The following is a 14,580-nucleotide window of genomic DNA, read 5'->3' on the forward strand; positions in this document are numbered from 1 at the left end:
CAGCAGGTGTCTGCCATCTCAGAACCCCTGTTGCTTTTGTTATGATGGAAAGATGGCGTTTATTTACCCACACTGACTGCGACTTATCATCGAGCCCGGAGCTTGTTTCACCCCCACACCCCCACACAGCCCTGCGGACACCTCATGTCCACATCCCACTCTGCCTTTCCTAAATGACACATTACATAACGACACACTGCGCCTCGGTAGAAGGGATGGAAAAGCATTTCGTGTGAATCTCGCTATATTTTTTTTTTTTTTTTTTTTTGGTTAGCACACACCAGCCGTATCCCCCAAAAACGCTCAAACCTCCATCCAGCCCTCTGCTATGCGTATTTTCAGTGCTCCCCCACCCCACTCTGTGTGTGTGTGTGTGTGTGTGTGTGGGTCCAACATTTAAACTGGCTGGGGTCCAGTTCCGAGTGGGTCCATCACGGAGAATCAAACACATGAGGAGGCTTTATTCCTCCTTTAAGGTTCTGTTTGCTCAGCTCTGGACCGGGGTCACTGCACGGGAGTCTGTCCTCCGTGGTGAGGAGGAGTGTCCCCGTACATGTCCTCTCCTCCTGCTATCTGTCCCCCAGCGGGTGTCATCCTCTTCTCCTTCTGCCGCCTGTTACAAAACCAAACCCTCACCACCTCCTTCTCCAGCTGCAGACTGTCCGCCAGGGAGGTGATCTCCGCTGCTCCAGGTTTTGGACATTTAAGAAAATGGCTCTCCAGAGCCCCTTTGACACCCACCTCGATGGAGGTCCTCTTTTTCCTTTTCCTTCCCTGCGCGGCGATTTTATCCAGGCTAGTCGGGCTCCCCGAGGTGGAGTCCGCCTCCTCCAGCCACTTGTTCAACAAGGGCTTGAGTTTACACATGTTTTTGAAGCTGAGCTGAAGAGCCTCGAACCTGCAAATGGTGGTCTGAGAAAAGACGTTTCCATAAAGCGTCCCAAGAGCCAGTCCCACGTCCGCCTGCGTGAAACCAAGCTTGATGCGTCGCTGTTTGAACTGTTTGGCGAACTGCTCCAACTCATCGGAGGTCGGTGTGTCCTCGTCCGAGTGGTCCTGATGGCCCCCGTGCTGGTGATGGTGTGAGAGGGACTGCTGGTGGGCCCCAGGGCCGCCTCCGTGGTCACTGAGGTGCGGGCTGTGGCTGTGGTGGTCCTCGTCCCGCAGGGGGTGGTGGTGCATCCCCCCTTGCTCCCCACCTGGCATCAGACCGAAGCCGGACTGGGAATACACCAGGCTCTGGCCCTCAGACGTCGCCATACCGGTGCTGGTTCTCCATGCTCTGGCGTCGTGATGTGCCTGCTGGTGCGGGAGGTGAGGGTGTCGCTGTTGCTGCTGCTGCTGCTGCTGCAGACTGCTGGAGGTCTGCAGCTCCTCTCGGTCACTGTCGTGCAACACCGGCTTCACGTCCTGCTCTCCGAGGGGACTCGACGGCCAGGGTGCCCCGCTGTCACCGTGAGACAGCGCAGTCAGCCACTGATGCGCATGGCTGAGAGGATGCCCACCGCCCGGTAACGAGCTGTAGTCGGTCTGGAGCAAGGTGTGCGCGTCCCTGTACGGCTGCTGCATGCTCCCGGACTCCGAGTGAGGCGGCGGCGCGCTGCTGGGGGTGCTGAGGACGCTGTAGTGGTTGGATGTTGCGGTCGCCATAACTATCGGAGCCAGAGTGATGGCTGGAGTTAAAAGGAGGCTGCTGCCTTTGACAGTAACTCTTTTGCGCCACGGGGCAGATAGGCGTCTCTCTCCAGCATCTCCCGGGCGCTGTGCCAAGGGGACGCAGAGGCGCGCACCTGTGGTCCGCCTCGCAACGCTCTTTATTGGCCAAGAATGGTTGACAGATGTGGTTACCCCTGACAGCACCCCGCTCATTGGTCACGGGAGATTGTACAGAAACCCCAATCACTCTGCCCAACAATACTGGCAGTCCTGCAGCATGCATGAGTGCAAAGTGGAGGGAGGAAAAAAAAAACCCGGGCTGCAGAGTGTGAAGAGGAAGAACTGACTAAGCTCATGAGGAAAAAGAAAAAAGTTCTTAATTGACATTGATCTGGGTCAGTGGGTCACGATTAGTAGTTCCGTGCGTCAAAGCTGTGCGTAAAAGTTACCCAAGATAGAGATCATCCGCATATTAACTGATTTTAATGCTTTTTTTTTGAGCCTCAAAATGTTAAAAACTGCAAAACCTTTTTTTCATTCAACATTCATGCATTTGAAGGAGAGTATTTGGGACTTTTTTTTCTTTTGTGCCAAGACACAGTAATCAGTGATCATGGGGAGAAACTTACAGCTGCCTCTCTGCCCTCAGGACGCTGTCCAGAGAGAGGGGCTGCATGCTTCTGGGGCCTCTGCCCAGTTACCATGGCGAAAGCGGTGAATGGAACAACAACGCCCACGTCACAGCTGCAATTCGCTCCTTCTTTTCGTTCCAAAGGGCTCATTGGGGCCGAGCGGAGAGGGCAGCTAGGGGCTAAAGAGAGGAGGCTGGAAGAATGGATCCCTGAGCCCGCTCTTGTGCGCACCGTGCCCCCTTCCACCTGCTTGTTGGGTAAACTTTGAGATGGATTTACACACACACAGTGGCACGCGAGGCAGAAACAGGCCTTGATTTTCAATTATTTGAAGGGAGAAAAAAAAATAGCTTTCCTCTAATGCACAATAATAGAGAAGGGCTCCCAATTTACTCCATAAATATCTGCCTCATATAGCGCTGGAGAGTAAGTATTGATACTTTTAGGTGTATACCTTTACTGCTCCTTTAGTGTTTTCCATTTATACTGATTTCTACTTCTACTAATCCATTACATTTTTTTTTTCTTCCACTGCATGTTTTTTTTTCTAATTATTTTGCAGACTAACTGGAGACATGCAAAACACACGATGGCCTTCATCAGATATGATGAATTGTCTTTGATTAAACGACCCCAACATACATAAACTAGTAACTATTAGCTTCACTATTAGCATATATATTAATTTTACTCTCTCAAACAGTTGATTCGGTATAATCAAGCGTATTGCCAACACACTGGTGTAATGCAAGTTTTACTTTGTGCTGACTTTGTATCATTGCAACACAGGACCTTTAAGTTGTTGATTGTAATGCAACATGTTTGTCTCTTGGCACTGTTGGTAAGAAAATAACAGGTGCATTTTCATAAAAGTATCCTTTTTGCTGATGCTCTTTAAATGAATGCAACAATACAGAAATTAAACTAATCCTCATTCTGCTGAGCCCCCTTGAAACCCTTTAGACCCCTGGGGGGCCCCTGGACCTACTTTGGCAACTAACGCTACTGGTATTTAGGAGATGTGATTTTATTGGCTCGAAGTGGGACACCGGCTGTAAAAACATAGAGCTATTAGGAGGTTAAAGGAACCTTGAAGGATGAAAAAATATGCATGTTTTAACTTCAACAAGTGCCATTCAACATCTCAGGCACCAATCAAAATATGTGTATTTTTTTGGGGGGTAGGGTCAATTTTAAAGTCCTAGCTATTCCCAATCCACACAAAGACACTATAATTCACTTTATACAGATAATTAACAACCATACTATGGTAAAGTTCCAATTGGCAAAGACAGGTTAATTGATTAATACTTTGAATGTAATCAAGCAGAGGATGCACAGACATAAACTGACGCACATTGAATTATGGGGATCGAAAGAACACTGGTTTATGATTAGGGTGTAATTCTGAGAATTACCAAATGTGTCGCCAGGGGCTCTGGCAAGCCGTGTGTTGAGAGGGGCAAAACATATTACCCTAATAGACTAATATGCAAACTACTGGCTGCCCAATTACAGGGCTTAATAACGCATAAACGATGCGAATCCTGTTCTTACAAGACGAAGAGGTCGCTGTTAATTCAGTCAAAGGGCTGGCTATGCTGTCAACACATGCAGAGGTTCCACACACGTATACCGTCTGTGTTTCCGTGTCCCTCGTTCTGCATTCAAGAGTGAGAGTTAATGATGAAGAATCTGAGCGTTAAATTAACAGTAATTATATGGCCCCAGTGCTGTAAAGATTCAATTTCTTCGCAAGTCTAATGGGCCTAAGTGTCCCTATGCGCAGGCAGCACGCTCTATGAGATATTTATGATTGAGACGCACACAGATGGAACAAAAACAAACAAACACACACGCACACACACACACATTGTATACACCTATAGCATCTGTGGCTTTATACATATCAATTTTAAGAGTGATTTACCTCTGGTGTAGAAGCAAAGCACTGAAACTGTGTTGAAGACAAATCCAAATCTGAAAAGCCATTTTTTTGCTCATGTGTAAATATTGCGACTTGCTTTCTGTCGATAGTTTTAGAAACAGTGGTTCAAGCATGAGGTGAAGCCATTTATGTGAATGAATATTTGCAAGCAAACCAGTATTCTTGTCGCTTTCACTTTCTCCAGACCAGTGTGTTACTGGCCCATGTCCCTCCCCCTGTGGGAACACTAACACAGGAGTAACTGGGGCAGGTGGGGGGGCTTCTTTATGCTGCTGGACACAGGGAGATAATGGCCATTCCTCCACAGCTGGCCCAAACAATCAAAGGGAGAGGGGGCTCGAAGGATTCCAGCTTTAACCAGGCCATTGTCTGGGCTAATTACGTCTGAATGCAAGACCCCAAGAAACTCACCTCCCCCCTGAGCAAGAAACTGCACAGAATACCCTAAACAGCCCTTCAGGGATGAGGGAGAGTGCAAAGTGACAAGGCACACACACAGAAAAATATAAACTCTGAACTCCTTCATTACTCCAAAACGCAAGCACACAAGCATACACACAAACACACACACACACACACACACTGGACTCGTTCATTACTTTTACACACTCACATCCCCAGCAGGCTCTCATCAAAGTGTTGTGTCTTTCCCAGAAACACACTCGCATGTGGCACTCGGCATTAGATCAGATCTCAGCTTGCTGCTCTCAGAAGAGATGAGGAGGTCTTAGAGGACTTAGGCTGAATAGAAAAACCCGCTGAAGAGCCTTTCCCCAATGCACCCCCATAATCCCAATCTATACACTCCCTCTACCCCACAACCGCCAGTGCTCGGCCCCATCTGTAGCCTGAACTGTGCAGCCTCAGCTCGATACTGTGCCGTTTGTGTCTGTGAAATCTGCAGAGCGATCTCAGGATGTTCTGTTTTGGTGCTCAATGTTTTGGTTTTGTGGTCAGAATATACATCCAACTTGTTTCCTCACACTCACTAAGGCATTCTTTTCTACAGATATCTTGTGCACTGAGGCGTTTTTGTGGTGGTGTTTTTTGAGAGAGAAAGTGTTGTGTGAGACAATCCTATAAAACATACTAGAAAAGGCCAGATTAAATTGTGCTCGCTAGTGAAAGATGCAGGTGCAAACACTGTTAACAGGTTAAAGTAACTTAAAATGTTAATTGCTTGTATCTCAGATGTTGAACAGGATTGCAATTTAAGTTGCAGCACTTAAAGCAGTTGAAGTGTGCACTGAAGTTAAAGCACTGAAAGGGTTTGAAGTGGCATTTGAAAGTGACATTTCTAAAAGCATTTGAAATTTTAATCCTGCAGTGAAAGCAGTTTAACTTTCAGTTGACTAGAATTTAAAATCAAAGCTCTTAAATGTAAGCTCTTAAGTGCATAAAAAACACTGTAAGCATAAGCAGTGAAAGCAGTAATTTAAAGTTGACTGTAAAGCAAATTGAATTTAAATTTAAATTATATTTTAAGGAGTAAAATCCAATGAAATGTCAACTGAAGAGTAAAAATGAGATGAAGTGTCAGTTGATGGGTAGAGGCAGAAAGTTACTATTCACAATTGAGCTATCAGTGTGTAAGTAAGCACTAAAAAGCAGAAGTCGAAGTAGCAGAGATAATTAAAGCCCACTGTGAATAGTTGAAGCGTCAGTTGGTAGGCAAGAAGTAAAAGAAGCTGAAATGTCAATTGAAGAATAAAAAATTGGATGAAGTGTCAGTTGGTGTGTAGAGGCTGGGTGCATTTATAATTTCTGCTGGAGCTGTTGAAGTGGTAGTGATAGTTGAAGTGTGTGCACCGTAAAAAGTGTAAGTGTAAGTAAGTGCAATACACACCAGTGCAGCAACTAACACAACCAACCCCCTTTCTCTCTCCTTGTTTGTAGGTTTGAGTTAAGGTTTGTATGGTTATGTGGACTTACACACCATTTTTCCCTGGACACGTTTCACATTGTGTGTCTGGTTTTGTGTGTGTGTGTGTGTGTGTGTGTGTGTGTGCGTGTGTGTGTGTGCGTGCGTGTAATTGTGTGTGTGTGTGTGACAGTTTCAGGGTTAGGAGGTCTCACTGGTGCTCAGTTTAGCATTGATTTATTCTCTTTCTCCAATTTATTTCCCCTTCGCCTGATCTGCCTCTGGGAGGACAAATGGAGGAGAAACGCCAAGCACAGTAACCATCTCTCACACTCTCTCTATCTCTCCCTCTCTCTCTCTCTCTCACACACACACACACACACACACACACCATAAACACAATGACAAATGTTTCTACAAGCAGAAATTCACTCAAATTCGTATTTCTGCAAAGGGCTGGTAAGCAAATACGTGCGCATGATCACACACACAGTTTTTAAAGCTTAGGTTCTCCATTTCTAGTGTCACTGTCCTGGACCAATCAGAGTGGTGACCATTAAGGAGAACTATAAATTCACAACACTCCCCAACTCCCAAGGTACCAAGACTTCCCATGTTGTCCCATATAACTGTCTTCTGAGAACCCATAAAGACATAAAGGGACGCTCCTACCTCTAGGTGAGTGGTCATAACTCACCAGCAGGTATTTTTACCGTGACATTGCTGTCGCGGCGCACAGATTCATCTCGCCTCCTGGTTTATAATGTCCAGCACAAACTCTAGATAGGAAAAGTATGAGTGCAGTCATATTTTACAGGCAGCTTGATGTCCCAGCCTACTGTAATGGATTGGTGTTGGAAGAGGGAGTGAGTGGACTCATGGCCCTGGGTACAAGCTTAACACCTCACGTCATTTCTTCTTTGGGGGTGTTATAACAAACCTCTCTCTTTTTTCTACCCAAGTGGCAAAAAGCGCATCAGAAACAGGGGAGCGAGGGATGGGAGGAGGGGCAGGTAGGTCGTTAAACCCACTTGAAAGCTCAGCGCCCTGATCGATAGTCTTGGACCAGGCAGGGATTAAAATCAGGCTAAGTCTGTTCCAATCAATACTGATGGCTAACCCTGGGGTTAAAACAGGAGTAAATCTCCATACATGTCCATACACAAGTCGGCACTATGGCCTACAGTACAGATAAATCTGAGGCTATCCATGCAAATGGACACACAATGGGTTACCGTGCAAGTGTAGTCGATATGAATGAGTGCCGTATGGGCTTTCAGCTGCGACATATCTAGTTGTATCTATGTGAATATACACTCTGTCTAGTTAGGAGATTGAGGCAGTAAATTTGGGCTCGTCGATGGGGATGAGCAGAGTGAGTAAAGCTCTCATAAATGTGTGCGAGGAAGTGCAGCAAGTGTGTGGAAGAGAGAAACAAACAGTATGCAGTTATACACACACAGCCCAGCAATAATAGAGGAGAAAATGACTTATAGACAGAGAGCTGACAAGCATGATTGACTGTTTCACACCCTAATAGAGGACGGACATCACTGCTCCGATTGATCTTACAAGCACAGGTGTGCGTATCAATTACCGATACCAATCAATGTAGCTGTGGACAGACAACAGCAAGGAGAAACTGTTGCACTTCTAACCTTTATTCAGATCAGCTGATTCTACCGAATGCAGAGACGTATGTCTCTTTCTTAAATGGTTAGAGCCAGATTTCTCAGCAAAAAACAGTCAAATTGATAATGTCGACTCATGACTGTACGCTGAATATGAAGCTACAGCAAGCAGCAGGTTAGCCTAGCTTATCACAAAGACTAAAATCAGCTATCCTTGCATGAAACCAAAACTTTTCGTTTGAATGCTTCATGAAAGATTTAACTTGGGATTTCGGGGGTGCTACTGGGCTGATTGTTGTTCCTTTTCGACAGAGCCAGACTAACTATCTTTATGCTAAGATAAGATAAGCTAACCACACACAGATCTGACGCTCAGCAACAAAGCTAAAATGAGTGTTGAAATATTATCGGCATCAACAGAAATTTTTCAACAAAGTATTGGTTGTTTTACAGCTGTTTAAATTCATTTCCTGTTTGTACTGTTTCCATGAACCTGAAACACAATAACAAATATCTGACACCCTCCTTTTAAAACCTTAAAACCAGTTCTCCAAAAAATACAGGCAGATTTTACCGCTTTTCACTCAGATGTCAATTCAAAATCACGCTTTTTATTTTCAAATGCCTGCACACAATTTACGCCATTTGACACAATCTTCCAAACAAATGTCTCTTGTGTTTGTGCGGAGAGCATTGTCCTTCAAAAACACTGAAGCGGAATGATCAATTGGCCACTGTGATGACTCACAGGTGCAAACACTAGTTACTAAATTGGTCAATTAAAAACCAGAGCATGGGGGGGCTAAGGTGAGCTCTCCTGTTTTGGAGATGAATGGATTGATGCAGAGAGATGTGGAGAGAGGAAGTAAGATGAAGGAGAGGAGGAGGATGTCAAAAAAGAGGAAGAGGGAGTTGCATCTTGAATGGAGGTCTGGGCCACTGTAGTCAATCATGTGAAGCTGGGCACTTCACTCACACATTATTTGTAGTTTCACTTCACTTTATTGCGTAATGTTTTTGGCAACTATTGAAAGTAAAAAAGTGCAATTACATTTCCATTTTCTGCTACTCATTATTATTGCAGGACTTTTAATTGTAACGGAGGACTTCCACACTGTTGTATCACTAATTTTATTTAAGTAAAAAGTACTTCTTCCTCCACTGGTATCTGGAAAGCAGGGTATATTTCTATTTGTGTCAATAGAAATTTGTGTTCATTTGACAGTTTGCTTGTTTTTGTATTACACTTATGATGTGACATTTATACATCAAGATTAAGTAACAAAAACTGCAATAAAAATTATGTTTACACCCTATTAAGATAAATTAATAAAACTACAATATAGAATTAAATGTAATAAACGAAAACACTTATTAATGAGAAGAATCTTAATTTTTATAACCAGGCAATGTGCTTCATCATTTGTATTGTTTATTCTGCATTAACCACACTTGTAGCCTGCTTCTCCGTCGCTCCACCAGAGACCCCAGCTGTCCCTCCATCACAATGTGTCTACAAAGTGGGGGAGAAGTCTAAGGGGAGCCCTCTATTATATGGACCTCTTACTTTTGTGTTGCCCTTTTAAATACGCTAACAAACACACAGAATCCCAACCCCCCCGACCGCCTGCCCATTGCAACATGCAGCACCCACGGCAGGCCCACATTTAAAAGCTGAAGTTTGTTGAAACAAGACAAGTTCTCATGGATTTACACAGAAAATAAAATAGCAGCTGTCAACCTCAATTACTGTTAAAAAATGCACCCAAAAACTTTTTGTGCTCCTCCACATCACACTATTATTTGTCGTCATTCTTAATAATCTATATTCAATCCTAGTGACCTTTTTTTGTGCACCTAATATTGGCATACTGAAATTAACGCAAGTGCTACCAATTTGTCTTAACATTGTCCAATGTCATGTTCAAGGTCAAAATGTAAAGTACAATGAGACCTACCAAAATTGTAATGGTGTGAGGCTTTACTTTAACCACAACTACATTTAAAGATCTTGTCCTGAAACTTAGCCAAGATGTATGTCCAGGGATCGAACCAAGATGGATGGGGGAGAGACCTCGGGGAGCAATAATGGTTGTTCTCAGAGTGGTAATCAAACTACTCCCTGTCTTCTTCTCTTACTTGTTTTCAATATCTAACACATACGCACAAATGTAGTATCTCTCTTTCTCATCAAGATTTTTTTAAACCTCTCTTGTGTCTCCACTTTGCAGTGACAGACCCCCTCAGTATTTCCTGTCACTAGTAACCAGGATACAGATGCTCAAATTAATTACAGTGTCTCACAGCATGTGGAATTTGTGTGACTCCTAATGAATATACACAGAAACTAATTTTAAATTAAAGCAGCACCGTAGGTCTATATGATTATTTTTGAATTTTCAGGCCTGTACTTATTCACGTTATTAGCCTATATGTTCAGGAAATCAAGCATGTACAAATAACCCCTGCTCTGAGTGGCAGATGCACAAACGTGAAGGAACGAAAGCAAGCATTGCTTTTTTGTGAAGGAACACTGCTTTGCACGCTTTTTTTCCCACCCATGCATATCAAATGTGTTTCGTGCAATTGGAAGGCATAATTCAGGGTGGAGGAAAAACAGAGGAGCTACTCTTGGAGGCAACCTAGCCAATTAATTTGCAGCTCAGATCTCAAAGCCTCACTGGAGAGGTGCTAGGCTACATACTACTCGGCTAATTTGTGTAGCAGGTCTGTATTAAATATATGCATGAGGCTAATTCGGTTAGTGTCGTAGCCCTGTAGCTGTGGTGAGTGCGGCGCTAGCTCCCATTAGCGATGTTTCTGCCTCCAGTGGAAATCAACAGAAGTCGAGGCCGACTCTGCTTTTTTGCATCAAGCAAACAAATTAAATTTACTTCGCTAAATCAAAGTGTAGTGCTAAATGTGACTCTCTCTCTCTCGCTCTCTCTTCCCTGCTGTCGCTCGCTCTCTGTGTGTCCGTCTGTCTGTCTGTCTCCCTCTCTCTGAGGGATAAATTACTCCAGAATCATAAAAGAGTAAAAAAAAAAAAATTACAGAGGGAGAGGAAGAGAGAGATTTTAGTCAAGTGGGATTCCCCCTCCCCAAACAATCCCAGCATGCTCTTGCTTACTGAGATGTTGGCTTATGTGTCTCAGGCGTGTTATGAGTGTTTCTCAGATTTTCTGTGTATGTCTTTGGTTGTACAATGCATGTATTTGCAGCATTTGTGTGTTCTTATCAACCTGATTTCACAGGAAAAGTGTTTATTTGTTCAAATAAAAGACATGTTTTGTGTCTGATATGTACTAAAACAGAAGCAGACCAACTCGGGTGTTTTTTTATTTAGATGTTAAGTTAAACCATGACCAAAACCTTATCCAGACTTATTCACAATGACATTAACCAAAATACGTTTAATCCTAACCTTTAACCTTGAATTTGAATTATGACCCCGTGGATATGTCATTTCTTTCTGTCTTGTTTGGTACTGAAGATGTTAAAATTAGAGGTGATGGATGCTTGAGAATGTCATTTTATCATGCAGCTATATGTGAGCTCATTTATTTGGTGTATTTTTTTGTCAAATTCAGCTACCACGGTCTGTGCACGTAAAATGAAAAGAAAGAGAGTGTGTATGTATTGCATTGGTGTGTATGTGTGTGATATTGAGAGAGAGAAAGAGAGAGCTCCTTGCAGTATACCGCAGAGCCAGTCTGTAAAAAAAAAAAAGGTCCGCTTGGCTGTTCCTATTGAACTTGACCTGCGGGCCAGATCAATGTGTGTGTGTGTGTGTGTGTGTGTTTATGTGTGTGAGAGACAACCCTGTGTGTGTGTGTTTGTGTGTGTCTGCGTGTGTGAGTGCACACTGCCAGATCAATGTGTCTCCGTGTGCCACGGAATGAGAGAGCACACTGATTACCCAGGGGTGGCGGGCGGGAGGGGTGGAGGAGGAGGAGGAGGAGGGTGAGGGAGGTGGGAGGGATGAGAGGATGGAGGAGGAGGATGATGATACAGAGGGGGGAAGGAGGGGGTGATGAGATTGAGCAGAGGACGGAGCTGAGACCAGGATCAGGAGAGAAGCTCAGCTCATTTCATTTTCATTTTCCCTTCATTTCACTGCGAGCCGAGTCGTGCGATGGGGCATTCCACACGGATGGGGTGCCAAAATTTAGATCCGCTGCCAGATGGCATAGATCAGTCGGGAAATAGCAGCACAATCTGAATGGAATGGGATGGTTGGGGGTCAGTCATCCATACACCTTTCTTTTCCTTTTCCCCCTTTTCTTTCTTCAAAGCACCTGAACATTCATAAACCCCTGAAACTCACATGATCAGAGAGATTCTGATTTACAAGGTGTGCAGAAAAAACCTTGCCAACGCCAAGGCCACTGACAGAATTTTTATGTGTGCATGAAGACGTTTGCTGTCTGTGTCCTCCCCAATTTGTCTTGTTTCTTTTTTTTTTATGTTTTCATCGCAAAGAGCACGAAGGACTGCGGCCCAATCCTCAGCACTGCAGGGGCTCCTCTCATCTCTCTCGCTCAGTGTAGTTCCCGTCACAAGCAGTTCTGTTTGCAAACCCCTGACCAAGTCCAATCAGCACGTAGCCAGGGTAAAGTGTATCTCTATGTGTGTGTAAGAGAGAGAGATCAGGGTTTTGAGTGGAAGTGGGAGGTGTTCTGCCATCCTTTTGAAGGGCTATATTTCATCTGTGATGTATTTTGTATGTGTAAATATACAGCCCATTAGAATTGTACAACACATCCCAAATGTATAAGAATGTTAGAGTGTGTGTGTGTTTTGTTCGTACGCATGGGCCCAGGGGACAATTTAAAAACCTTTTGCCAATTCCTCAACAATTCCCAGATTTTGTGTTTAATGAATATGTGTATTGTGAAAGAGAACAGAGAGCGTGCAACTCCCTTCACACCGAATATCCAAGTCTTTGGATAGGGTAAGACCATTATTTTCAATGACAAGTGGCACAGCGCCATCGCTTTTCAAATAAATTGAACTTTGACTTACAAATGCGCTGTCCTTCATAAACACGCCCAATGCTGTTCCAGCATTGACAAGCAGAGAAATACATGATGGGGACAATTGTACAGCAGAGAAGAATGGAGGAGACGTTATTGAATTATTGATGTAAAGTAACCTTGCTATTTTATTCTTACAGGGACCTCTGTACAAAATCTTAAGCTTGAAGGAAAAATATCAGAGAGGGTGGGATACGAGGTTGTAAAAGCAATACTGTGGTTGTTTGATTCTGTGATGTGGTTCTTTGTAGGATGAGTATTGCTGAAGGTAATGCTTTTTGTCTTATACTAACACTAACTATGCATGCTAGTGCATTCACTGTAACAGATTTGAATTAAAGCTGTTCAGGCATTTCTTGAGTTGACTCTTTTTTAGAAGGTTTAAAGGTTGTTGTTGAGTTTTTCCTAGCTTGAATCATGGGTGTCATATGTTCTGAAAAATGTGTGATTATTAATTTCAGGCTATATAAATATAAGAAGATGAAGAAAGAACTTTGTACATCCTGTGAGCCTAGTTATTTGTTACTTAATAGTTCTAAGAATCCCTCTTTGTTTTTTGTTCACACCTAAGGAACTAGGAACGATCATAGTTCCAAGAATGACGCCATGAGGAATTTTTTTTTAGCTCCTTATTCCGAGCAGGTACTCTCACAGCACAAGAGGAGCCTGGAGTGACGTAAGTGTACATTGATTAGACTGAAGTGGACATGGTCACTATGACGTAACATATTGGTTTGTGTACTATGGTTTTTAAGCCTGGAGTTCAGCATTTTGGCTGCCTCCATCTTGGTTTTTGATTATTGCAATCTTTGCTTTTTGCAGCCGACATTTTTAGTACAACCGACATTTCTAAGCGACCAAAATGTTACAATTAACTTTCATGAACAGAAAACATACTGCGAAAGCGTAAAAGCTGATGGCCATTAAAAGGTTTGCTAGTTTATCGCACCTTCGTATTGGTTTCCCCTAAAAAATATGTTAGCTCTGTAAACGACAGACAACACAAACAATAGCCTGTGACGTAAAAAAAGGAAGAAAACATGGAATAATGGGCAGACAGTGAAGTCCAGGCTTTACGCCTACATGGAGCTCCAATACTGAGTGTATGGTCTCAATCAGTTCACTTTTTAAAATCCAACTATCCAAAATGTTTATAAGCTTATGTGAGAACTCTTGTTTGTCTGATGTTTATATTCTTACCTGTAAAATGGTGAGATTCTCATTGGGTGATGTTGCATCATAAAAAAAAAAACAATTAAGAAAGTTGGCAAAATCGTCACAATTTCTGGCCTCAAATGTAGTCAGACGCTGTTTTGATGGATTACATAATTTTCTATTAAACTTCTCAAATAAGCAAATCGTTAAGGCTAAATGCTCATAGCCGTATAAAAAAACATGATTTATGACAGCAACTGTAAAACTGGGTAAAACCCAAATAAGCTGTAAGCTACAATACATATCAGGAGAGTATAAAAAATATGCTCTTTTTACAGACTATGAAAATGTATCTTTGCAAAAAAACAACACTGTTATCAGTGTCGCTGTCTGCCAATTGGAGGAGTTTTATTGAGGCAATTACGACCAGTCCATGTTAGTCTTCTACGTGTTAGTGTGTGATCTCAGGACACACACATACTCTGTCTGTCTTTCTCACACGCACACACACACACACACACACACACACACACACACACACACACACACACACACACACACACACACACACACACACACACCCTCCTCCCTCTAACCCCTGTCTATGCAGCTCTACCTCAGGAGAAATTGAATTGGAGACTTGACCCTCCCTGACACAAGG

The 14,580-nt window shown here is 43.4% G+C and overlaps 1 protein-coding gene across 1 annotated transcript; it reads right to left on the reverse strand.

The window, feature by feature from the left end:
- Positions 1-504: 504 nt before the first annotated feature.
- On the reverse strand, positions 505-1,869 carry pou3f2a (POU class 3 homeobox 2a). Its single transcript, XM_054618873.1, has one exon. The coding sequence runs from the start codon at positions 1,867-1,869 to the stop codon at positions 505-507; it is 1,365 nt and encodes a 454-aa protein (XP_054474848.1).
- Positions 1,870-14,580: the final 12,711 nt, after the last annotated feature.

Source organism: Anoplopoma fimbria, chromosome 18, assembly GCF_027596085.1.
Source record: "Anoplopoma fimbria isolate UVic2021 breed Golden Eagle Sablefish chromosome 18, Afim_UVic_2022, whole genome shotgun sequence".
NCBI classification, from domain to species: Eukaryota; Metazoa; Chordata; class Actinopteri; order Perciformes; family Anoplopomatidae; genus Anoplopoma; species Anoplopoma fimbria.